Source organism: Musa acuminata, chromosome BXJ1-8 (assembly GCF_036884655.1).
Source record: "Musa acuminata AAA Group cultivar baxijiao chromosome BXJ1-8, Cavendish_Baxijiao_AAA, whole genome shotgun sequence".
NCBI classification, from domain to species: Eukaryota; Viridiplantae; Streptophyta; class Magnoliopsida; order Zingiberales; family Musaceae; genus Musa; species Musa acuminata.
Window position 1 is genome coordinate 28,750,431 of NC_088334.1, and position 27,503 is coordinate 28,777,933.

Genomic DNA, 27,503 nt, shown 5'->3' on the forward strand with positions numbered 1-27,503 from the left:
TCAACTTCAACTTAAGCATTTTGGCCAGTGGTTTAGGCCAAACAAAGTTGATGGGCTAGTCAGCCCATCAGACTCGAGTCGTGACATTTGGTATCAGAGTTGATCTAGTATTTGGGCATGGTGAGGGGGCTCGAGTAGGAAAGGTCTACCCATGGATGGAGTTAGAGGACTCGTCATGGCTTGGAGCCATCATTGGGTTATGCTGGACCTTGACGAGGACATCAAGTCCTTAATTGGGGGAGATTATAACACCCTGATTAGTTCAATATCAGAAGTGGGCAAGACTAATATTGACTTATAAAGGTCTGATGAGTGTACTACTTTCAACTTCAGCTTAAGCATTTTGACCAGTGGTTTGGGTCAAATGAAGTTGATAGGCCAATTAGCCCATCAGACCCAGGTCGTGACTTTAACACTATAGGATCTTTTAGTAATCAGAACTTGCACTGGGACAACATGATACCTTTTGTAGATCTGAAACTATTAGAGATCACTTTTAAGGTTCATACTTATTCTTGTGAAACCTAAGGAGGTCTGTCATATCTAACATGTAATTCTACTGATTCCTGTCCTATTTCTATTTCTGAAACTGATATTGCTAGTGGTTTGATAGTTTGGTAAAACTATGGCAACATGCTTACCTCAGGAAAAGTAAGTGATTTACAGGCCTTATCCATATCTTTGAGTGACTAGAATACATTTCAAAAGCATAATGAAGAAATGACATATATGTACTTTTGTAGTATATAGAATTTTAATTTCTTCACTAACATTATTATGCTTTAAGCAATGTAGCATTTGCAGCTGACCATATTGAAAAATTTGCTAGCACAACTGCTTTGGATGGCCTTCATTTTTGTTAATGCTTTTATGTTTAGTTATGAACAGCATGGGGCCCACTATCTAGTGTATAATAGCTTTTTCAGCTTTTCATTTACCCTGAGTTCTCTGCTATTTTGTAGTTGAGATTGTTTGCTAGTTTGTGTTCTCATAATATTTATTTGGTTTAAGGCAGTTTTTGATGTTTTTTGTAGTGTGCTTCTAAAAAGGTTTGTGCGTTAATGTTGACTGGTTTATGATTGGCTGCTTTGTTGATTCAGTTATGCATAGTGACCTTAGACCCTTTATCAGAAATAGTGTCTTATCTTAAACTATCACCTGGACTTTTTTTTTTTCTCTGAAAAGTGCCAATTCTTGTTCACAAGGTTCTGTAGGATGAGCTAATTATTGGAAAATTGAATGAATCTTGTAAATGTTCTTGGATTGTCAAATTTAGAGGATGTTAACAAGGTGACTTTGAACTAGCTATATCTTGAACTTGATAGCTGCATTTCTCTGGTACATGTAATATTTGGCTGTTATTATTGGTTTAGTGACCAACCAAATTCCATAATTATTTAGTATTTGTTAACTGCAATTTTGTATTTTTGTATCTGTCAACCTTCCTTGAGTATACTCTAGTGTCAATTTGTCCTGCTGCCTGGTTAATTCACTTAGAATTTTCATAATTCCACCAAATTCTTTTTTCCATTTCCTTTTAGGTGGAGTCAGAAAAAAGATCATATTGTCACATGTGATTTATGTATTTGATCTCCTTATGATGTGATGCCTCAGTGAAATCTCTTTTTAGTTGATTTTAAGTTTAACAATTATATTGCATTAATTAGGATATGTTTAAGAAGGCTGCTGAGTTCTGGGCTGAGCTACGTGTTGAATTATTATCAGCAAGTGCTTTTCTTTCTGAGGATAAGTCAAACTCTAGTCAGGTTTGGCGGCTGTATTGGGCCAGCCATCAGGTAATATAGTTCTATTTTGTTGTGGTCTTATGCACTTGTAGAAAATTCATCAAGTTCTCGATCGATTTGTTGTGCTAGCACATTTATGCAAGGCTATGTAGTTAAAATTTGAGGCAATCATGCTCATATGAATGTACATTTTTTAAAGATTACATTATCTTGATCTTAATATTTTTCAACCTAATGGAAGGTGTGTGCTTTTGAGCAAGACCTTGTTCATGATTACAATGACTAATTTGATAATTCTGTTTTTCAGCGTTTTTTCAGACATATGTGTATGTCAGCCAAGGTTCCAGCTGCTGTGAGGCTAGCCAAGCAGGCATTGGCTGAGGGTAAGTGTGTTGTGATTGGCCTTCAAAGTACAGGAGAAGCTCGAACCGAGGAGGCTGTGACGAAATATGTAGGTGCTTTTCTCCCCCCTTGTTTATCTGACAATTACTGCACTCAGACTGCAGTTTAGATTAGAATTTTATGTTTCCTTAAAGGCTGTTGCATTGTGATGATTTTTAAAGCAGGGCCTTGAGCTGGATGACTTTGTCTCCGGCCCTCGTGAACTTCTGCTTAAATTGGTGGAAGAAAACTATCCTTTGCCGCCAAAGCCTGACTCGTTTCCAGGTATGACTATGCCTGTTGCTTGATCCTTAATCTTAAAACTTTTCAACTTTTGTAATTGGTTGTTCTTACATTATAGGTGAAGAAAGTGTCAAGGAACTTCAACGTAAGCGGCATTCTGCCACTCCTGGTGTTTCATTTAGAGGAAGAGTACGAAAAGTTGCAAAATGGAATGTTGCTGGGGATAGTGATAGTTTTGAGGAATCACTATGTGAGTAGCCTAAGAAATTTCTGATTCTCAGATAAGATACTGATACGTGATTGCTGGTGATGAATTCTGTGGTTTTAGATTTCATATCACTGTCTAATAGTGGTTTACCCTAAACAAAGCCAAGCCCTGTAGAAAATATCCAATCTGAAATTTTAAAATGAATAACTTAAGCAATATTGGGTGAGTCATATTAGCTACAGTTGGCATTTTAAAAAAATTTCTGTTTCGGTATGCTGACGGGGGTGTCGAACATGTCTTTGTGTTTTCAAGTCGTCTTTTGTTGCACGAATGAAGATGGCTATCTGACATTATTCTATTTGTCTGCTATCAGGCTGGTCTGAGTTTAGTTCCTTTATTTGTTTCATTATCATTAACAGAAGACTAGAGCTTAGACCTGTAGTAACTTTGAGTTTGTGATCCTTGGAGACTCGAAGAACAACATGAACCTCAAGCACAATTAATCTTCTGGTCATACTTGATTGGGCGTACATGGGGCTATTATTCTTCCTAATTCTTGATGCCTGTATAGGTCCTGTCTTAGTTGTTCTTTCCGCCATCCTCTTCACATCATTTTCTCATGCCATAATTTTTGCTAGACTGTATAGGTTTGTTATCTTTCTAATGAATTTTAACTTGTCTTATAACATTAAATATATATTTTCACTGTTTTCTATGAGGACTTGGCATCTATAAATAAGTATTTGAGGAAAGATTGTTCCATCATGTAAGCAGTAGGCTTCTTATCAAAGTTTAATAAATTCAGAAAGATACTGTATTTAGATTGTCTGTGAAAGGTCTGTGAAAGGGATGTCAGAGTTTAATAAATTTAGAAAGATACAATAAGATACCTTCTTATTGCAAATGGAAGGTCTGTGAAAGGGATGTCAGACTATTACAAAAAAACAAATAAGATTGTCAGGTTCAGAGGAGGCATGTCTTTGACAGATAGTGATAAAATTCTGCAAATACAATACTGGAGCTTCGGAAATTGAAAATAAGGGATGTGCGATAGTTTGATAAATAAATTAAGGCAGATGCTGGATGAAATCATGAGAGATCTTATTATCTTCATCTGAGCCTTCTCTTTCGACGTGGTTCCAGTTAGAGTCGAAACTCATGGACCCTCGGTCTCTGTAGCATTCACCTGCTTGTTTGCAGAAGCTGTCAGACAACCTTCCATCTTATGCCCGACAATACTACAAGCTAATCAGATCTTACTTGTTATGGACATGAATTGGAACCTCCTAAACGAACTCTGATCAGCCTATTGTAATTTGAGCTGTGCTGACAAATTAGGTATTTAGAGAGAGAGGTTGGAAATTGGCTAGAAGCAACCAGAAATCTGCCAGGATCTATTGGTAATTGGTCAGGATAAGCTAGGAATCATGCCAAGTGCCATCTACCATTGCTGTCTTTTGTCAGTTGTTATCACCATTCATAGTCACCATCATTGTTGCCTCTCCCTCCACCAGAACCATTTGCCTACTACTGGTCTGCCAGTCCCTTTCCATCGTGGTCACAGAATCGGCTCTGTTTTGGGTCTTCAGTTGTAGCTTTTATTTGAGACATCCGGCGAACCACCACTCTTCATCTTACTTAGTAATTTGTTAATTTGATATTTAATAGTGGCTTGTTTAATTGTGACAACTGAGAAGTATGTAGGAGCTTTTTATATTGTCTGCTTGTTTGTTGTTTCTTTTTCTTTTTAAATTATATGTTTTTTCCTTTTATTGTGAGTTTTACTGACATCACTTTTAATACAGAGATGCCTGCATAATGAATTTAAAATTAAAAGTCCAATAAAAGGAGAGCATCTTTTCTTTTCTCTCCTTTTCTTTTTGCTTCTCTCCTGTCCTCCAGTTACATTGGGAAAGAAAAAATGTCCACTCCTAGGAGAGCTAAAAAGAAAAATTCACAGTATAAAATGGTTTAACTGTAAGTGCTTTTGTTCAATCAGATGGTTATAATTATAGGGTACTAACAAACTCTCTGTGCTTGAAGTGAATGATTGGATTGCTAAAAACTTCAGTGGTCATGTGCTGGAGATTTAAAGGGTGAGGGGCATGTTTTGCATGGAGAAAGGAGATTAGATATTTGATGAATGACTCTAAAACATTGCAGTAAAACTCATGAAAAAAATTGTGGGACAAACTTGGATGGATGGCCTTGCTAATGGACTTTGACCTATAGGATGTGCCTGCAAATAGATTATCAATGCCACCACTTTTTTAAAGCTAGAATGTGTCTAACTTCTTCCTGACTTTAATTCACAAGCCTGAGAAATATGACCTTATGATGTTAGGTTGTATGTGAACTTTTGTAATTCATGTGTCACGCAAAGATGTCTCTTACTCTCTTGTATTATTTGATGAATTGTTTTTATGATTTGTTTTTTTAGTAGTGATTTTTATTTTTATTTTTGGGCTATTCTGACTCTGGACATGAAGTTTTTCTTTCTCTGATCTCGATCTAAAACCCACTTTAAAGTTTGCGACCTATGCTTTTCTAGAAACCAGAGTGGCTAGTTGGTGGTATCTTTCTTATCAGTTGTAGTTTAAGATCATGCAATCATTGAAGCAACTTCTAAATTCCTGCGATGGAATTGCAAACTTTGACATAGGTATCAATGCTGATCTCAATGCTCATCTCATTGACACAAAGAGCCAATGGGAAAAACACCTCAAGAACCTGAATGTCAATAAATAGAAGTTATGTGGAAGTATGGTTGTTGATATACATATGCAACAATAACAATAAATAGTCTGATCAAATTTGATATATAATGGTTTTTGGTAACTCTATATAAATGGGTATTTTGTTGTATCTCCAAGAATAAGGATGTGGACTCTTTGATAACTAAGAATTCATGGAAGAGAACCAGGCTATACTGGTGACAATGATCATTGAAAAATTCAATTTTTGGTTATGGATCACTCACATTTTGAAGTTGAAAATTGTTCATGTGCACTTGAAGGATCTAAGTTTTTGTAACACTCATATGCCAGTTGACTGATGAAACTTGATGTGCCTGTAGTTGAGTCAGTTGGTTGCTAGTGTTGCGTGGCATGCTGGTGACACAGACGAGAGGAACAATAAAAAAATTGGAAAAGGGGAAATTCAAAGGTTTCTTCTGGCTAAGTTTTGAGAAGTTAGAACCCAGGATTAACTTAAGATGCATATATTTATCAGAGTTTCATGAGATAAAAACCCAATCACCATCGTAATGTCATCTGCGTGTCTGCTTGAGCACGAAGTATGTGCATGTCCATGTGCATCTACATTATTTTCCAAATAATAATTTGTTATGCAAAGAACTTGCTCTTGCACGCTGATGTCATGGTAAGCTGTTGGCTGATCATCCATTTCTTCAGTTAGGGTTTGGTTCTGGAGAGTAGAGAAAAAGTGGAGGATAGGAAAAAAGGTAAATTATGATAATATGACTCCTCCTTTCTATTTCTTTCTAAACAAATTTTAACAAATTAAAAAACGAGAGTAATAATCAAATATCAAGTACTATATATACAGACACTGAGTGCGTTTACTGTTGTTTACTGAAATAATACATACTGCCCTATGTCGAGTGTAGACAACAGATTCTGTTACATTAATGGATGGTACAGTTAGACACATTTCTCGGTCAGACTGCATTCTTGATGCTAAAGGTTAATACATCTCTTGTTTTTCTTTTATTAATTCAAATTGTCATCTTGCTTTTGTTGTTCGCACAATTTGTTAGAAACTTTATGATTCCATGTTGTTGATCAATAAGGAGACAAGTTAGAAAATATATATATTGGAAATTTTGAAGTGATTCTGTCGTTATGTCACGCACTTAGTTGGTTTTGCTTAAGTCGTGCGACACTCTTGCGTGTCCATCCGCAAAGGTCAACCTCCCCGAAATCTCCTATGGTCCCTTAGGACCTACAAAAGAGAAAACGGGATAGAGAAAGCACCTCACTCGGGATCCACAAGCAATCATTTCAGCAAACACTTCATAGCCAATGCAAATTACAAACAGACTTCACAAGCTCTGAACGGTCGCACAACAAATGGTCCAAAATGATCCACTCAGACCGAAATCCCCACAAGTGCCCACATGATACAACATTTGTTTGCAAGTCTAGGATGACTACCAAAAAAAAAAAAAGGGGTTGCTAAGTCTACCATCAGTCCTTTACATGTTGTGCAAAGTATGAACAAAACCGAAAGACACAGACATACATGAGCATTATATCAAACACCCTATTTACAGTTTTGTCCATGACAGTTAGCACAGAAGTATGTTGCCATTCTAAAGCAATTTCTTAATTGTCTAGAACAGGCAAACCTTTTAGCAGGCTAACTCCCTTTGAAAAGTTTTTCAAGTCTTTGTTTTCAAAATATCCCCACGATAGCTTGACTGTAGGAGGAAAAAAAAATCATAAAAGCATTTTCTAGAGGAAGAGATGCTGCTGTAAATAGCATTTCTTGAGCCGAAACTGTCATCTGCTTTAGTGTAATGTCAACTTAGTACCACTATATTGGGCAGCTGTTCTGTAGAAAAGATTACATATGTGATGGTAGTTTCATGAAGTCAGAAATGCTATCTTTAATGGTGTTTCAGGATACATCATTTCAAAACTTTTTGACGACGGAGGCACGTCTTAGACATCTCTGTATTAGGGAAGCTATCTTGGAAGAAGCACTGAATACCATACTATTCTCTTAGTCACTTCTAATAAACTCTTGGTAACAACAAAAATGGTTGTTATGGATTTTGATCATCAGTTCTTTGTTTCAAATAGTAGTAAAACTTAAATACTTTGATACATCTTCAACATTGAACTGGAATAAAAGACATCAAGAGAAGAACACTGGTCAAATTTTTATGTTGGCAACCTACATTTAGAAATGTTATCTTATACTATTGAATGAAGGGATTGGAGTCTAATAAGAGGATACCCATATTAGTTTGGATCATGACTTAAGCAGTTTGATGACAAAGCAGGCGAAGTTTGGATTAGTGGAATGGACTTTTCCGTTTCAGTGGGAACTTGTCTAACATTCATGCTCTCTCATCCCATATTATCTATAATCTAGGGAAAAAAATTTACCTGGAGACTTGTAGGTGTTCTTTTTCAGGCCTTATTAGTCAAGTTCAGTTCAGATTACAAGCATTTATATTATTTGGTGATCAAATTGTTTTTCTTAAGGTTTTGTGTTTACATTGCCTATTATGTTGGAGTAGGTTCTCTTAGTTAAGGTGGTGGCTCATCTTGGGTTTTTTCACCCTAAGTTAGTATATTTCGCCATACTTGTGTCGTCAGGGTCAGCATCTAATTATTATTAGCTGGACATAGTAGAAATAAGCTAGAATTGATACTGATTTGTTGCCTCTGAAGGAGAGATTATTAGAAGCATCTCTTCCTTTAGTCTATGAATCACAACCTGACCTAATGAGATGGTTGGCCTGTTCACTTCATTGAGCTTAAACCACTAACCCAAAATGCTTAGGCCCAAACTAACAGTAGTTCACCCATTAGAGTCCTATAGGTAAATCCAATTCTTTGCCTACTCCTAATGTGGGATTAAACTAAGGTGTTGCAATCTCCTTAAGAGCTTGACGCCTTTGCACATTATACCCAAGAATTAGACTCTATCATGGTGCATATGAGACATAACTCAATGATGCTATGTAGTGATGTGGCTCATAGCCCTGACTATGGGTAGTCCTTTCCTACTCGAGCCTCTCATCATGAGATAACTAATGAGATAACTAATCCATTAATTTTGTTGATCCTGAATCATCGACCCAAAATAAGTTAAAATCATGAGATCTTATAAGTCTATCAAAATCCTATTCTTTCATGGTGAATTTTTCAAATAATATCTTTTAAAATAATATATATTTTTTCAAATAACGTCTTCTAAAATAAGATCTTTTAAACTGCCTCTACCTTTGATGATCTCTCTCGATGTGGACTAAATCGGGGTCTTATAGCAGGTCATAATGGAAGAGAAGGGAAAAGGAAACAACTAAAGATGAGAGAAAAAATAATATTAGCCTTAGATTTGTTTTTAAACATTTTGTAGGATTGTGTTGGTTTGTTATCAACTAGGAATGATGTAATTATGATTGTCAGGTCAGATCGCATCAACACGAATGGAATAAACTGAAATAATTTATAAAATGTGATTTTAGATCGGATCAGTATCAACTAGGGATGATACTGACAAAGATCAAACTTCTTGTATCCGAATTGTTGATGCCACAACTATATTTGAAGTTGTCATTTTACAATATGCAATAAAATGTAGAAGCTAAAATATTGAAGGATATAGGTATAAAATTATGTTGGATTATTTTAGACCATGTTGAATTTGGAACCTTGGAGACCTTATTCATCTATCCTAGGCTTGAGCATTAGTATTGTAAGACATTAGGAATCATATTAACAGCAAATGATTTGAACCTGAGATTGGGTAACATAGGCTTTGAAGCAAGGTAGGCAATACCGAATGATACCGCCCGGTACGGGCGGTATGTACCGGTCCGACGGCATATCGGTATGTGGACCGTTTGCTATCGGGCGGAACGAAAAAAATTAATAAAATAATATATATATATATATATATATTTATATTTATATATAAATATTTTAGAAAAAGGTGATGTCGCCGAGGCGATGCGACATCGCCTTTTAAATAAAAAAATATATATAAATATATATATAATCTTATATATATATATATATATACATATTAATTTATATATATATAAATGAGGCGATGTCGCCGAAGCGATGTCGCCGAAGCGATGTCGCCGAAGCGATGTCGCCCCGCTTGGGAGAAGAGAGAGGCGACGTACCGGTCCGACCGGTTGCCAGTACGCGGACCACCTGTTACCGGTCCGAGTGCACTGTAGCAGTACACTGTACTCGGCACACCTAGGTATACCGCTCGGTACATCTGGATGTACCGCTCGGTATATCGTACCGTACCGGTACCGAGCCCAGGTCGAAATACCGGTACGGTACGGTATTACGAACCTTGCTTTGAAGGATCTTCAGAAGTAGTTGTTGATAATTTTAATGTATATAATTGGCTTTGTAATGTTAATGTATTTTAAATAATGTTTATAAAATAATTTTAGATGCTTCTTGCTTATCTTTCTATTAATTATCATAAATTTGAGCCCTTTAGGCCATTTTCATGTACTATGATTTGAGTGGTAGCCATGTCAGACACTAGGATCAATCTTGAAGTTTTTTCTTTGGAGAGAAACAATGAGATGAGTGTAAGGTGTGTTCTTGAAAGGAATGAGCAGAGGATGAGAAGCCATATCTTTATTATTATTATTATTATTATTATTATTATTATTATTATTATTATTATTATGTTACATGTGATTTGACTTTCTAGAAGCCAACTACTCTCAAGACCGAGTTTGATGTGGGTTGCTACAAGCAATTTAGAAAGAAGAATTAGACTGTAATGGGCTAACTGTATAACACAGTTTTTAAGCTTTCTTTGACTTTATAGATACATGGTATGTATTACTTTATACATGTTAACGCAGTATAACACAGTCAGTTTAAAAACTTTCTTTGACTGTATGACACAGTTTGTATAGCACAATTTATATGCTTTCTACGTATTGATACATGTAATGTATTACTTCATCATTGCATTTTTGTATTTTTCTTGGTAAATTGATATAGGGTTCCCTAAAATGATCTAGAATACTTCATGATAAGGCTTTAAGGTTAAACAATAAATAAGGTTGAGGGAGAAGGAGAAGAACTGGGTTGAGGAGATGTAATTTTTATTAATTTCAATGAATTCTATGTGTACCTTCTCTACAGGAATTTTGTGATTCTATCGATTTGCTATGGGAAGGCTTATCATTTGGAGTTGAATTCCTAATGGCTTAATCTCCCTTCAGTCAAATACTTTTGAAAGCAGAATTGTAATTGCTAAATACAAGATAGTACTGTTTTTAATTTTCAAAATATAAAGACAAAAAAAGAATTTGTTTGGAGCCCAGTAGACTTTAACTCAAATATAACATTAAACCTAACCTAATCAACTAGGGATACACCTCTCATTGCCCATAATATATTATTTTCATAGTGATTTCATGTCTGAATTAATGCTTTCATCAATAATGTTGCTTTTGCTTAGTTTTGGGATAGGCTTGCTGGTGGAGATGATTGCTGCATGGCACCTTATTCTCCTCAGTTGGACTAAGGGAGCATCATCTAGGAGAAGATACTTTTTCCCACAAGATAGAACACAACTAAAGAGATGTTTGAATGGTTACATTGGTCCCTCTCTCAGATGCTCAAGTCAGGCAGGTGAGGAAAGAGAGACAACAACACTAAAACTTAGTCTTTTTGTAGTAGTCATGTACCCTCATCAGTGTGAGGAAGCCTACTTATCTAGGAGAGCTTTGCCACCAGCATGAGGGCCTTAAGTTAAGTGGCTGACCAATTCTTGGTTAATGGCTATCCTTGGGCAAAGGGTATAGTCCAGGTGGTGTAGGTGTTTAAGTAAGCCCAATGACAAGTATGGTAGTTAATCTTTGCTTTGACCAATTGCTCATTCGGTGATGTCAGGACATACCAAAGGCGCTATGGGTAGCGCAATGTTTTTATAAGGCGCTTGGGCTTTCAGGCAAGGCGAATCCCGAGCGCCTCGTACAGGGTCTGGGCGACGTGCTTCACTGAAGCGTCGCTTGGGTGCTCGCTTGAGCCCAGTCGTCGGGCACTTCGGGTGAGCGCCTGAGTTAATCTAACGAGTCAAACCAAAATTTGGACTTTGGTTCGATTCAACATTGACTCAATTGGTTCAATCGAACCACCTAAGTCCCACAGTAAACATCGAACACACACCAACGCCCAACCGCCATGCCACCCCCCCCTCAACTCGCTCGGTATACCCTAAGATCTGTCGTTGCGTCCTCTGCAACCGACGGAAAGGTCCAATCTTCTTCCTCCGTCGCCAGTATAAAGGTCCGAATCTTCCTCCTTCGTTGTTGCTTTTTTCTTGCATAGCTCCCTGTATCGTCGAGGGACAAGTCTATAGCTTTCTCTATCGTTGATGTCGTTGTCCACAACTTCCTCCATCGTCGCCTGAAGGTTCCTTCGTCTTTGCTGTCCTCTCCTTTCCCACCTTCCACCATCGATGACTCCTCTTCCCCCCTACTGTGCACTGCTATATAACTATTGTTAATAGTGGATTAACTATTGCTAACAATGGATTGTTAATCCTTAGAACTGATATTAAAACTAATGTTACCTACCCTTATCATATTTTATATTATATATTTTAAAATTATATTATATATTTTTTTATATTTTAATATTCTAGAGCATGTTGTATCATTCGGTCCTACGCAAGCACTTAGCGCCTCAGGTGTTTTGGGACATTGGCACCTTTTGCTAGCGCTTTTAAAAACATTGGGTAGCAAGCATGATGTTAGCAAAAGTGGTGCATTGTTGTTCTGCCCGATGTGCCTGTTTGATGAGTGTGTTAGCTACGAGCTGCCTTGTAGAGCTTCATGGACAAGCTTCCTAGAGTTGGTCTGATTTGATAAATGAGCCATAAGCTTGATTAGAGTGCCATGTAGGCCTAAGAGATGCAGGTGAGGAGCCCATGTTTTTAGCTGGCTGCTCTTGAGCCCTTGGATTCTGGAATAGCTTCTTGAGTCCAAGTTGAACTAGGACTTTTCAATGAGCTGGATTTCCTGCTTGCTATGTCAGGTGGATCTAGCATGGCAAGGATGTGGCAGCCTGGTGGGATACCGTTCAACAACCAATATGGTGATCTGTGTGTTAGCAACATGGCAAGCATGATTTGTCATTGTTAATAAAAGTAAGATTTTTGATGTTGGAAAATAGTAGAATATGGTTTTTAAAATTACTGTATTATCTGGTTTGAAGGACAGTGAAATGATAACTGTATGTTATGATAAAAATTAATGGCACTCTAACTAGATATTACAAAGGATGTGCTTTTTTGTTCTCCATTCCCATATCAGACGAAAAGGATATATGGCATACATTTTATATATATTAATGCGTGGTAATTAAGAAATTCTGTATGACATTCATATTGAATCTTAAAGTTAGTCAGTCGGCGAGTACTTTTATCCAATTTTCTTACTGAACTGATGAGAAATATGCAGTAGTTGTGTTTTAGTAGCAGGATTAGGTGAGTTAGGTATAATTTAAATAGCCAACTTAGGTGGTTTTATTGTCTTTTATTTGAAAAAAAAAAAGATGATGTATGAGTACTTGTCAATGTCCCTTGATACATTTTCAGTTATTATCAGATTGTTGTTGTGTTTGGTCTTAAAATCTCATATACATTTTTTACCTCATTGTAAATTGCATAGTAGTGGATACACTTTTTTAACATTATAGTATAGTTTTTGATACTCTTATTATTATTCCAGCGGAATCTGATCTTGAATCAACAGAGTCTGATGAAGAGTTCCAAATCTGTGAAATATGTAACAATGAAGAGGTAGCATGCCTTTTACTGAATCTTTTGTCCTGTTGGTTTAAACATTTAGCTGATGCATTACTTATTATGTTAGGAGAAGAAACTGTTGCTTCGGTGTTCCTGTTGTGCTCGACTAGTCCACCCTGGTTGCTTAGTTCCCCCTTGGACAGATTTAGTGTCTGATGATTGGTCATGCTACTCGTGCAAGGAGAAAACTGACGAATACTTAAAGGCAAGAGATGCATATGTTGCTGAACTCTTGAAAAGGTACACTATTGGAGGCCTCAAGTGGGTTTAAGTTGAATATATGGTAGTACCCAGTGCACTTATTATTTGGGAACAGGTATGAAGCTGCACTGGAGCGGAAAACAAAGATTTTGGATATCATCCGGTCCTTGGACTTGCCAAATAATCCCCTAGATGATTTAATTGATCAGGTCTTTTTTCTCATCATAGACAAGCTCAGAAAGGTGGTCCTTGCATTATGTGCTTGAATGATTGGATTTATTGATTAGTTTTTTGCACTATTTCTTGTTGTCAATGCTATTCTGCCTGCAATTCAGGGGTTTTTTGTGCTAAACATGTCTTTCTTTGAATGCGATTTCATTCGTTCCTGAGATTCCTTTTTTACTTTGGTTGCTCTTTTATCAAATAGTAATGCTAATTCATTGAACAATCAGTATCCTAGTGATTCTTTCTTAGTTAGCATATGCTTTATTGTTCTTATCCACATGGGGTTTATGTTAATTCAAGTTGACATAATTTACACCTATTATTTATTGTATTCTTGGGTCATCTATGTGTATGTCATATATAAACTGGCGTCAACTTGGTTTTCTTTTAGATATTCCTAAACCTTGTGCAAGTTGATAATAAGATTATATTTCTTCAGTTGCCACAACTAGAAGCCATTCTAACCAAATAACTTGTTGTAACTGGTAAATAGAGGCTTGTAGTGATCAGTATGGATGTATTTCATAGCATTAGAATGGCATTCTGGATTATGGGCTATGCTTTGAATCAGGAATTATCTTCAATCATGTTGATGACAAATAATGCTTTAAGAAGACAAATTCTTGGGGTTTGGAAGAGAACTTTTATCAACTTGCCATAGAAGAAAGGCTTTTTAATGATCTTCCCAAGCTGTATAAAAGTCTAAGATATGTTTCTTTGTCAATTAAGGTTCTTATCTCTTCGATATGGAAACCTTCTATTAATATTCTACAGCATCATTTTACAAATTTCTTAATCTTTTTTGAGTTTGCTATTCCTAGATGCCCAGTTTTGAACAAACTTAAATGCTGTGTGGAAATGGGAAAGTTAACTTGGGCCATACTCTGGGCAGAAACAGCTGAATACCTGATGTTACTTGCAACCACCATGAAGCCAAGATAGAGCTTTCTCCACTTGAGCTAGAACCTCTGCTACTGTACTCAGATGTGCTACTGTACTCAGATGTTATTCCATTAGGGCTCATTATGGGTTGGAGGTTGGAGAAAATGGATTTATGGCATAGCATTGCTAAGGGGAACTTGGGTTGAGTCGGTTAACTATCGATATAAAACTGACTGAATTTGTTGCTAGACTGGATGACTTACTTGATCCAGGGCTATGAACTGAAAAGAAAACTTGGAGGTATTATTTCATTGCCTTGTTTTTACCAAACCGGGAGTTAACTATGTCTCTGTGAAAAGTATTAAAAGCAAGGATCGAAGGTGTTGATTCTTAATAAGAGGTATTGTAATGGAATCTTCCTTTTATTAAATTTTTTGGATGTGATGGCTAGTTTGCTGATAAAGTCCTGAACAGTTCAATGCAAGAATATGGTATTGTATCCAGCCTCCACCAGTCATGTATTAAAGAAAAAGGTTAACTTGTAGTTTGGCTAGTAAATTTAGGGTCTGAATATAATTTCGTATAATATGAGGTTCAAACTGTAAGATCATGAAAGTAGAGGGTTCAAAGTGAAGTTATCTACCGTATTTGTTGATATCTTGCAATATTTTCATGTGGACAGTTTGCAGTCTTGATGTCATAATCAAGTATGTCTTATTTTGTTCAAATTTTAAGTTTTCTTAAAGGTAATGAGTCAGTTTATGAACTACTAAGCCTTTTGCAGCTGGGAGGACCAGAAAATGTTGCAGAAATGACTGGCAGACGAGGTATGCTTATCAGGACTTCTGGTGGAAAAGGTGTTATTTATCAAGCAAGGAGCACGTAAGAATGAGTTTGCTTGCCATGTATTTTTTTGATTATCTATTTTTTTTCGGACTCTTTCCATATTTGCTTTTGTAGGAAGGAAGTTGCCATGGAAATGGTTAATATGCATGAAAAACAATTGTTTATGGATGGCAAAAAATTGGTTGCTATAATATCTGAAGCAGGATCTGCAGGTGTATCCTTGCAAGCTGATAGGAGGGTACTAAATCAGGTATCTGAACTGTGAAACTTTGGATGCTCTCTCTTGTGCAAATATTTCTCGAATTTCTTATTTCTAAGTATTACATGTATCCGCACATGCCAGAAAAGGCGGGTCCACATCACTCTTGAGCTTCCCTGGAGTGCTGACCGTGCAATTCAACAGTTTGGTAGAACTCATCGCTCTAATCAAGCTTCGGCACCACAATATAGGTAACCTTTATATGATTGCTAAATTTATTAAAGTAGAATTCTGGTCAGTCAATTTTTTTTTTTTTGGTTTATTTCTTCAGCAAGGTTGATGTGCTTCGTGCCTAAGATTAGGCATCAATCATTTTCTTTTTCTACCATGGCAGTGCTTACAAGAACCTTTTGGGTTCCAAATCGTTGGCGAGGCTAAGGTCTTTGTATTAGTCAAGACACCTAAATAAACACCAGCCATGACACCTAGAATGAAAGTTTTCGACTACTCTTTCCTCCAAATAAGGACCTTCGGTGTTGTGAAAATGCTTGACACTCGATCATACTGTAGCTCTATGAGTGATTGAACAATGTATAAACAATTCACATTAACAAAATTGAATAGTTTGCAAGTAGAATTGCATCACATTTAAGTAGCTTGCAAGTATAGTTGCATTACATTTCAAATATGTAACAATTGCTAGTCCATGTTTTTAGATTTATTCGATCAAGTTTGGTTTATTGTACAAGCTCAAGAAACTCATCTCATTGAAAATAAGAAGCATTTCTGTGAGCTTTATCTTCAATTGCATCTCATATATTCTGTCTTAGTCATATATTCAGTCTTAGTTCTACTCAGGGTGTGCTGGTTGGCCGACGGCACGACATGTGCTGCCTTGTATTAGCATGTCGAGTGTTGGTATGGTGGGGTGTGTTGATGGCAAAGAAAAAAGCCCAGAAAATCTCGAAAAAATCTGAAAAATAGAAAAAAAACTTAGATTAGGTTTTTTTATTTGGAACTAAATGTAAGTTTAGTATAATTTCATCTAAAATCATCTAAATTAGGAAGAAATAGCGGCACACCTTTTTCAGGCTTTGAGGTGCAACGTTGTGTTACTTTCCGAACCATCCTTTCGTTGAAATTGAATTATCTACAAAGATATGACTTGAATTAGATTATGAGTTAAACTTTAAGATTCAAATGAATCAAGTAATAAATGAATTGATCGATGGATATACCTAGTTCTACCACCAAAAAGAACGATGAGACTTCACGAACGATGGATCAAGGTCCTCGATCCTATGTATTTATATATTTATATGATATGTTCGTTGGACCAAATCTGAAAATTGCTCCCACAATATAGTACATGGATATATTGTATGCTATAAATAGATCAATGTGGTGATGTTTGTAGCTTGATTATCGTGAATCACACTTGTCCGAGGCGGTTCTTGAGGCAAGTATGATTGTGGTATGTATTAGTGTGGAGGTTGGAAAATGTCGAAACTTCTACTTTCGCTACTGACCTGTTGCTCTGTATCATAAGACCGACCAGCCTCGGAAAAGAATGATCAACTATCATCATACTATTGTTGGTAGTAAAATCCTATATAATACGATGGTTAAGAATACGACGAGCTCCGCTCTGTGTCTACGACGAGTTTAAGAGAGTTGATGAGTGAAAGAGAGCAAGGTTCGCAATACCATACCGTACCGGTATTTCGATCTGGGCTCGGTACCGGTATGGTACGGTATACCGAGTGGTACACTCAGGTGTGTCGAGTACTGTAGCACTGCTATAATACTACAGTGTACTGCTACAGTGCTACAGTATACTCGGACCGGTAACAGGTGGTCCGCGTACCGACAACCGGTCGGACCGGTACGTACCGCCCATACCGGGCGGTACAGTTCGGTACTGCAGACCCTGAAAGAGAGTATAAAGGGTTGAAAGAGGGGGATGGAAAGGGTTTAAAGATCCTTTAAATTGGTTCTAATGGTTAAATTGACCGTTGGAATGGATCAAATCTCAACCATCTATTAGTATCGGTCGAAATCCAACTATTGCCGACCAGGACAGGTTGGTAACAGTCGAGTTTCGATCATGCCGCCTTGGACAGACCTTGTATCGCCCGATATAGGGTACCCAATTTGGTCGGACCTCATAAAGGCTAGTTAGGCCCTCTTGTGATGGGTTGTCAATCCATTGGCCATGAATGAGTGCATCATCCATACAAGATATTATTGTGTTTTATCAAAAGCGCATCTTTATTTATAAACCTACCATAAGTATCTTAAAATTGGATTGCTACATCATATTCCTTTAGCATATACCACACTTTGCTTAATGCATATTCACTTTATCTTGTCAGCATTGTTTGGTATAGGCATCTCGAGATAGGCTTCCCAATGGGAGGAAACAAAAAAGAAAGGGAAAATCAAAGAAAAAAAATGCATTATATGTACTTCTAAAGACATTGCTGTCATTACTATTATATGTACTTCTAAAGACATTGCTGTCGTTACTATTATATGTACTTCTAAAGACATGCCTGTCATTACTTTTATGATTATCTTATATACTCTGATACTTTATTGTTGCCTTTGTTTCTTGATCGTTGCTCATAAACTTACAGCCACCACTTGGTTGTTGGTTCATCCTAACTCTAATGCATTTTGTAATAGCAAGGATTTAAATCTCTATCTGATACCATTAATCCAATATATTAGGCGGTATATCGATCTGTATCTCTTGATAACATAAAATAAAATAAAATAAAATCCGATGTTTTTGTATTGATAATGAGATATGTTTCAATATTAATACTTGGTTGGATCATTAAATATTGGTCTGTGTTGGTTGGAATGGACAAGATTTGGAATTTTGTATAAATATAACCAATGTTTACCACCTAGGCATCAATATCATGACCATGGTTGCTAATTCGCTAGGAAAGGTACATACCAATCAATTTACCAATTTGGGCATGAAAAAAGCCATGGGTTGCTCCTACTTAGTGTGGTTTGGGGTATGATAATGGGGTTATCAACCAATAATCCGTTTCAACTTATGTAAGATCTTACGGTGGCTCCTTATTGCTTGCTTGGTCCTTTGAGCTTTATGGGGCTTTCGACTTGAGGTATTTCTCTTAACATGTGCGGCCCATTGCACATGCCCACTAGAGAATCAGGATTTGTCTCCCTTGGATAATTGTCCCATTGGTGTTACTTTTCTCTTTGCATACTTCTTCTAGAAGTTTTAAAGACCATCGTTTCCTTAGACTACTCTTTCTTGTTAAACAAATTGTGTGCTATTTTGCTATCATGAACGCATTTGTTAGATCGTGACCCTTCGCCAATGTAGCTCTCCGTAGTATCGTTGTGCCTCACAAGGCCTAGTAATGTGCTGAACCCATTGCACAATTCAACGTCATACATATGTATCCATCCCATGTCGAGGAGAAAGTTTTTATGTTCTATGGCGTTGAATTTTGATTGCCTTGGGATGGCCATAGACATTCTATCGTCTGCATACAAGTCATTGCATGAGTAAGGGATTCCCCGAGTTGGCAATTGCTCTCGCCTTTACGAGCTTTGCACAAACTCTTTCGTTCGTCAAACAACCCATCCCTATTTGCACAATCTTATCCTTTGCCAAGCGCCCCCACTTGCATTGAGCACCATCAAGTTAGATTGTCAACGTCAAGCCATAGCTCGAACTCTACCATCTCAACCTTTGTACGCTATGCGTTCTTCTTAGCTCACTTGTCCCCGTGGTGCATCTCACACGAAGGATTGGCCATTCCTCTGAATGCCTACCTCAGATGCTCGCTCGTTTGAGCGATTACTTTCAATACATCTTTATGCTCGTTTCCCTCAAACGGTTGCATGTGTCGGTTGCCCTTCATGTAGCCTCGTTAGGTTCCCCATGTTGTATGCCAAGTGTTTCCAGTGATTTAAAAAGCGCTAGGCGCCAAAAGGCGCTAAGGTCCAAAAACGCCCAAGGCGCTAGACGCTCGCCCAGGCGCTTGCCCGAGCGAAGCGAGATGCTAAAATATAAAATATATAATATAATTAATAAATATAATTATTTAAAATTAATAATTTCAAATAAACCTAATAATATTAACAGTATACAGTATACTATTAACAGTATACAGAAGGAGAAGAAGGAAGAGTGTAAGGGGGTGTTGACTGCTGATCGAGAAAAGAGGAAGCGGCAGCGGCAGCGGGAGTGTAAGGAGGCAATGGCAGCGGGAGCGGCGACAGCGGCAGCGGCAGTGGGAGCAGGAGCAGGAGCGGGAGCGGCGACAACGACAGCGGTTGCGAGCAGCGACACCGGCGAGCAGCGGGTGCGGGAGCGACAGCGACAACGAGCTGGGTTAGGGTTGGGCAACAGCAGTTGATATCGGTTTTAGTTGGTTCGATTGAACCAACTAACCATCGGAGACCGAACCAGACCTAAAATCCTGGTTCGGTCGCCTAGTTTAACCCAGGCGCTCGCCCGAAGCGCCCAGCGTCTAGGCTCGGGTGAGCGCCCAGGCGGCGCCTCTTTGAAGCGCGCTGCCTAGAAGTTTAGCGAGGCGCTCGGGCCTCGCCTCGCCTCGCCCGAGCGCCTAGGCAAGCGCCCGAGTGCCTTTTTAAATCACTGAGTGTTTCTGTGTGTGCTTGTTCCGCTCTAGTATCATCTTTTATAGACTTGGTTTTACCTAAGTCGTGTGGCACCCTTGCGTGCTTGTTCGCAAACGGTCAACCTCTCTATGCCCATTTCTCTTAAATGGTTGTGCATGTTGGTTGCCCTCTATGCAGTCCCACTAGGTACCCTACATTGCATGTGAAGTATTTCATTGTGTACTTGTCTCACTTTGTTACCATTTATCACAGACTTAGCTGGTTTAATGAAGTTATGTTGCTCCCTTGTTTGCTCGTCCGCAAAGGGTCATCCTCTTTGTAACCTCGCAATGCCCCTTGAGGACTTGTAAAAGAGAAGATGGGTTAGTAGAAGCAGTAAACTTGGGATTCCACAAGTAGACATTTCATTAAACACTTGATATACAATGCAAAATGCAAAGATGGATTTTGCAAACCCTAAACGCTTACACAACAAAGGGTTCAAGGTAGTCTGCTACACTTCAAATTCTCCACACAAGTGCCCATTTGACATGGTTGTGGAACCCAGCATTGAACCAACCCAAGGCACTATCCCAAAGGTTTATCCAGCTATGTGCCATTCGGGTAGCTCTAAGGTGCTGAGAAGGCTAATGTTTCTAGCTGCTCTATGCATATGGAAACCACCTAAAATAGTTGATTGGTGGTTTTGTTTATGGGCAGGTTTGCCTCTACGTGCACACGTGCTATGTTTATATGGTTGAAATGACCACAAAACCTAACCAAAATGGGGCTATCAAGTCTACTACAAACCCCTTTCGTGTTGCTTTAAGGCATGAACAAAACCGAAAAGCATGGATATACACAGACATTAATTGAACACCTTCTCCATGAATTGTCTATGACAGCTTGTTGCCTCCCACCACTCACTATCAATTTTGGGTATGCTTCCTCTTCTCCTCCTCTTTCCCCTCCTCTTCTTCCACCGCTTTCCTTCCTTCCTCTTTCTCCCTCCTTTTCTTCCACCACCTCCTCTTCCTCCACCACCTCCTCTTCCTTTCTTCTTGCTTTCGTTTCCTTTCTCCTTCTCTTCCCACATCGCCATCTGATCCTTCCTCTTCTCCTTCTTCTTCCGCTTTGAGTCTTCGGTATGTACCATTGTACCATGCATCGGTACTTCGGTACCAGTTGATATGTACTTGTCCGGCTAGCGGTCCGGCCAGGGATTGGTATGCATGGTCGGTACGAGATGACAATGCATGATTCTTATATTCTCATCCTGCTTACTTTCCTGAATCTCATGACCAACAATCACATGGTGAGAGTAATACAATGATGCGAGTCATAGCTCTGGTGCATAATATCCTACATTGATGGACATGCCATGATACTACTTGCTTGAGGTGCCTCCTACCTCGTAGCTCTGGTGCATAATATCCTACACTGATGGACATGCCATGATACTACTTGCTTGAGGTGCCTCCTACCACGTAGCTCTGGTGCATAATATCCTACACTGATGGACATGCCATGATACTACTTGCTTGAGGTGCCTCCTACCACATATGTTGGTTTAGGATAATGTGACAATGATTACTATCATATTATTGCATCAGTGATACACAGTTTATCAGTATCTGATGCTGTGAGAGTCCATGCATGGATCCTACAAATATATCATATTGATATATAATCAAATAATGTCAATGACTCCGACCCACATATCACGTGGACTCCCAATAATCATTTTGGTGCTAGGAGTAGATACATGTTCATATTTTGCATCAGATATATTAGCTTAGAAGTTAGAACTTATGTGCATACATGTATACTTAAATATAGTTTGTGATCATTATTTGATAAATGTTTCGGACATTTGATTCTGTATTTATTATTTTCTAGACTGAAACAATTCTAATTTATTATTAAATAGGTTGGAGACAACTCTATAACAAGCTTGGACTCGCACCTGTCTAACCTGGACCAGTATGGGTCTGGTGTTGGTTTAGAACCGTGATTATGATTTTGATTCTTCTCAAAACATCCAAACAAAATAAATGACTTCTAAGAAGTTAATATTTTGCTGAAATTAGGATGCCAAGATGAATATCTGGGTTTACAAGAAAAGATAGGCCAAAAGTATTTGCAACTGCAAAAAATTCTCATTTATTTATTCAAACATTTAGGGTTATTTTACTTAGGATAAAAATAAAAAGTACCTGATTAAGATACGCACTTGAATGCTTTACAATAGCAAACAATTAGGGTGTGGAAAACCCCTCTGGACGTCCTAGAGAACCATCAGTTAGATGAAATGAGTCAATTAGGCCTTATGGTCTGAGGAGACTTAGAGGATGAGCTAAGAAAACTTTATTAGGAATGACATAAAGAAATTTATTAGCTTCTAATGTAAGTAATGATATTGAGTTTATTAACCTCAAAAAAGCTTGCAGGTAGGGGAAGATCCATGTAGTTGGTCCCAAATAGTTTGAATCTTATGGCTTGTTTCTTATCTTTATTTTTTCTTTTTTGGGCTTAGAATCCTTAAGAATCCAACCATTTACTTCTGTTTCATTTTAGTTGCTACTCTTGGCTTGCACATCAAGTGACTAAAATTTAAAGCTTGACTAACTAGTCTTATATAATGTAAACCTCATAAGTATTCTCATGTCATAAATAATTAAGATTTGCTTGTCTTTCACAAATTCCTTTAGAGATTGCTTTCTAATATAATTTTCCATCTTCCTTACATTATTCTCTTATGCCCCATCTTTCTACCAATTCCTTCTTAATCAATATACAGGCCTTGATCACGTAGTTTATATAGGTGAAAAATTTCATGAAAAATCAAACAAATTCTGATAATTTGAATTTATATATTTGCATTTTGAGTTAATCTTCCTTGAAAAATGCAATATCTATATAATGTTCCTAATGATGTAAATTTCTGGTAAGTAGTGAGACAAATGGAAACACTTGATTTGAATGAATGGGCTTGGTGCTGAGCCCATGAAGGACCATGTCGATCACCTTGTAATATGTTGACAAATATTGCACCCAGGCCATGAAACCTAAATCTTTGCAGATCTACTGAATATAGTCATTTTCTGAGTTAATAACATGAAACTGACTAATTTCATGTGATTTGAAAATGCCGAAGTATTTGATGATCTGTCTTGTTGAGGATTCAAACATTTGTCCTGAGAACAGGTCAGTCAACTAGGCAAATGAAAATAGAAGAGCAGAAATGAAATGTATACTTCTCCTCACAGCTGTATACAAATTGCACAAAGATCTAATTATTCTACGAGGGAAATTATCCCCCACAATACTCTACTTTTTAGTTAAAACTCAAAGTTTTGGCCTGTTTCAATAACTTCTAAGTTCTGGTTATGTACGTTGAAAGCATAGTTAGCTGATATGCATATGTTACAGCCGATAGTGATTCATTTTCTTTTTATGTTTTAAGGTTAATAACTATAAACCCTATCCCTAAATCCTAATCAATCCATCTCAACCATTAAATCCCTCTATCTTGTTATGTTTACCCACTTTGTGATGCTACATCTTCATCCATGGCAACATTCTAGAGCCATAAAATCCTTGTAGACTAGCATGATGGTGGTGAAAAGAAAATGAAAAAGAATCTGCTTATTGCATCGAAGAATCACCACCATAATGGAAAGTTTGGGTCAATATGGCAACATAGGTTGCTGGAGATATAACTATTGGCTATTTTTGTTTGAACACATTCTTATTTATTGTTTTCTTTATGTTCCACTATTCCATTCTACCATCACTGTAGCATGTTATATGCGGACATGACATAGCAAACAAGGCATAATATGGCACATAGCATCGTCAAGAGTTGGCCCAGCTTGAGGCATAAAAAAAGAATCCTTGCTGTGAACAACTGAGGCAAATATATTTGCCTTATAATTTAAAATTATAGTTGGCAAACTTTATCATTCTTATCTTTTCTCTTTTCTTCTCCCTCTCTTCTTGCCCAGGTCTTTTATTCTATATCCAGGTTATATTTTATTCACATTAGTCTTTTGAATATTATTTCAAAATATCATAGTTTTGACTTGATGATTGGGTTATTGAGAAAAGATTGAAGGGGTTGGTTTTATCAGGGTTCACCATACCGACTCGTATTGGGCGGTATGTACCAGTCCGATAGGGGACGGTATGCGAACCATCCTCTACTGGGTTGTACCATAACCTGACTCCATATCAGGCCATATAGGATCTATACCAGTTGGTAACGGTTGGATTTCGACCATTACCGATCAAGGGTTGAGATCGGACTATTTCAAATGGTCAAATTGATTGTTTGAACCATAAGAAAGGGCTGAGATCCCTCCTCTTTTAACTCGTATCACTTTCTCAATCTCTTCAACTCTCTCAAGCTCATTCTTACTTATATCTCTCTCTTATTCTTAAATTTTCACTCTCCTAAACTCAACAAAGCTATGATTTGTGGATTGGATCAAATTTGGGAGGATTAAGTGGAAGATCCCGTTGGTTAGAACATGGCTGAAGGAGCCGGACAACATCAAGTCAGATTACTCGAGGAATTAGAAATACCCAACCATCATAGTCGTCCGCCCAACTGTCATGAACTTATTTGGAATTGTTTAAGTTGTAAGGCACCCTTGCGGTAATATCACGGACTTAGCTGGAATTGTCTAACTCGTGAGGCACCCTTGTGCCAAAGTCACGGATTTGGCTGGGGTTGCCTAAGTCGTGAAGTACCCCTGTACTAATGTCACAGACTTAGTTGGGATTGCCTAAGTCATGAGGTGCCTTTGTGTTATCCGTCCCCAACGGGACCAGCCTAGTTGCAACCTTGCTTAGGTCCCGTAGGACCGTTAAAAGAGCAAATTGATTAGTTCGAAAGCGAGCAGCGAATAAGTCCTGACGTCTTGCGAAGAGGATAGCTTTATAAACAATTCAAAAAATACTCGGTGTGTAAGAGAGAAAAGAGAGGAAGGAGAAAACAAGGACTTTAGAAGGTAAAACGAATTGTCGTAAGTCTACAAACGACTGCTCATCGGGTGTCGGGCGCGATGGCAAGTTCCTATAGACTTTAACGTGCGAACTTATGAAATCCAATTAATGCCCAACACTACCCCAGACCCCTGTCCAGCTAGGTGCCACCTGGGGGGTTCCAGGGTGCCGAGATGGTTGATGTTTTGCATTGTATTGCAGCCTAAAAAAACAAGCCGTGGCACATGAAAATGGAGTCATTTTGCGGCAGCTTTGCTCGTCATAGTGAGCGATCGCTTTGTAGCATTGCGATATGTTCTTACTCATAATTTTCTAGCAAAAACACATAAAACCAAGGCAAAACATGCTGCCAAGCATTTGTACAAGCAAACAAAAGCGAGAAACGGTTCGTTGACAAAGATGTTGCGGGTACATAACGACCTTTTGTGACATTCTCCCTCACTTAAATTGTCGACACCCTCGTCGATAGTTGCTAGTAGGCTTTGATGACTGCTTCTTCATGTTGTAGGGTATCGTTAGGCTCGTAATTGGCTTCTGTTTGGGGAAGCTTTCGCCACTTCAGTGATTTAAAAAGCGCTAGGCGCCAAGGTCCAAAAACGCCCGAGGCGCTATGTGCTCGCCCGAGCGAAGTGAGGTGCTAAAATATAAAAATATATAATATAATTAATAAATATAATTATTTAAATTTTTGAAAGAAAAAAATGCTATTAAATTAATCTAATAAATATAAATACTATTACTAGTATACAGTTAATAGTATACAATATACTATTAACAGTACACTATCAAAAGAGGAGAAGAGTGTAAGGGAAGAGTCGGAAGACCGAGGGTGTTGACTAAGAAGAGAGGGAGCGGCAGCTACGAGCGACGACAGTGGCAGCGGCAACAGCGAACAGCAGCAGCGACAGCGGGAGCGGCAAGCGGCGACAGTGGCATCGGCAGCAGCGAGCAGCGGGAGCGGAAGCGGCGAGCGGAGATAGTGGCAACGGTAGCAGTGAGCAGCGACAGCGAGAGTAGAGAGCGGCGACAGTAGCGTGAACGACAAGCAGAGTTAGGGTTGGGGAAGTCACGCTGATATCGGTGCTTTAGTTGGTTCGATTGAACCAACTAAAGCACCAGAGACCGAACAAAACCTCAAACGCTGGTTCGGTCGCCTAGTTTAACCCAAGCGCTCGCCCGAAGCGCCCAGCGCCTGGGCTCGGTCGAGCGCCCAGACAGTGGCAGCGGCAACAGCGAACAGCAGCAGCGACAGCGGGAGCGGCAAGCGGCGACAGTGGCATCGGCAGCAGCGAGCAGCGGGAGCGGAAGCGGCGAGCGGAGATAGTGGCAACGGTAGCAGTGAGCAGCGACAGCGAGAGTAGAGAGCGGCGACAGCGAGCAGCGGCGACAGTAGCGTGAACGACAAGCAGGGTTAGGGTTGGGGAAGTCACGCTGATATCGGTGCTTTAGTTGGTTCGATTGAACCAACTAAAGCACCAGAGACCGAACAAAACCTCAAACGCTGGTTCGGTCGCCTAGTTTAACCCAAGCGCTCGCCCGAAGCGCCCAGCGCCTGGGCTCGGTCGAGCGCCCAGACGACGCCTCTTTGAAGCGTGCCGCCTAGAAATGAAGTGAGGCGCGAGGGCCTCGCCTTATCTCGCCCGAGCGCTTAGGCGAGCGCCCGAGCGCCTTTTTAAATCATTGCGCCACTTCACTAAGTACTCGGTGTAATATGCTCTGTTGGGTAGCATTTTCTTGCGATTCGCTAAAATGGTTTTAACTCGCTTCTCGTAGGAGGCTCTAGCGGGGAGTAGCCGAGTTGGAACATTTCGGGAAGCATCCTGTGGGTCTGAGTGGTAGGCTTTCAAGTTGCTTGTGTGGAAGACTGAATTTTGAGCCACACTGACAGTTGGAACTCGTAGGAGCCATTGCTTACCCTGTTGATAAATTGGGAAGGGTTCTTCGTACTTGCTCACTAATCCCTTGTGCACTTTATGCCTAAAGAACTAGAGTGATGCTGGTTGGAGCTTCACCAACACCAAGTCACCAACTTTAAACTCCTATAGTTACCTTCCCAAGTCTGCTCATTTGGTCGCCTTCTCCAATTAAGCCCGTGCAATATCTGCATTTCGATGCTATTCCTTTGTAAAGTGATATGCTGACAGACTACTTCTGGTGTAATTGATCGTCAAGGTGTGAGGAGTCGATGGCTGCTCTCCCGTAATGATCTTGACGGGGCTCTTGTTAGATGCAAAGCTTCGCTATAAGTTGTAGGAGAATTGGTCTATGTCGAACAGCTTCACCGAGTGCCTTGTTTGTTGGCACTCATGTAGTGCCAAAGATATTGCTCCAGTGAATTTATTCTTTTAGTTTGGCCATACATTTGAGGGTGGAGGCTTGCGGAGAAGTATAA

At 38.7% G+C, this 27,503-nt stretch overlaps 1 protein-coding gene across 2 annotated transcripts in view; it reads left to right on the plus strand.

The window, feature by feature from the left end:
* The window catches only part of LOC135584102 (protein FORGETTER 1-like), a 99,109-nt gene that overhangs the window by 24,286 nt on the left and 47,320 nt on the right, over positions 1-27,503 (plus strand). Inside the window, exons 11-20 of one of the 2 annotated variants that reach the window (XM_065079382.1) lie at positions 1,668-1,796; positions 2,053-2,196; positions 2,312-2,411; positions 2,488-2,619; positions 13,058-13,128; positions 13,202-13,374; positions 13,451-13,577; positions 15,227-15,324; positions 15,403-15,538; positions 15,632-15,738. In XM_065079382.1, the coding sequence (XP_064935454.1) occupies positions 1,668-1,796; positions 2,053-2,196; positions 2,312-2,411; positions 2,488-2,619; positions 13,058-13,128; positions 13,202-13,374; positions 13,451-13,577; positions 15,227-15,324; positions 15,403-15,538; positions 15,632-15,738 (1,217 nt within the window). The remainder of the gene's footprint in view (positions 1-1,667; positions 1,797-2,052; positions 2,197-2,311; positions 2,412-2,487; positions 2,620-13,057; positions 13,129-13,201; positions 13,375-13,450; positions 13,578-15,226; positions 15,325-15,402; positions 15,539-15,631; positions 15,739-27,503) is intronic. The other variant, XM_065079383.1, reaches the window with a different exon arrangement.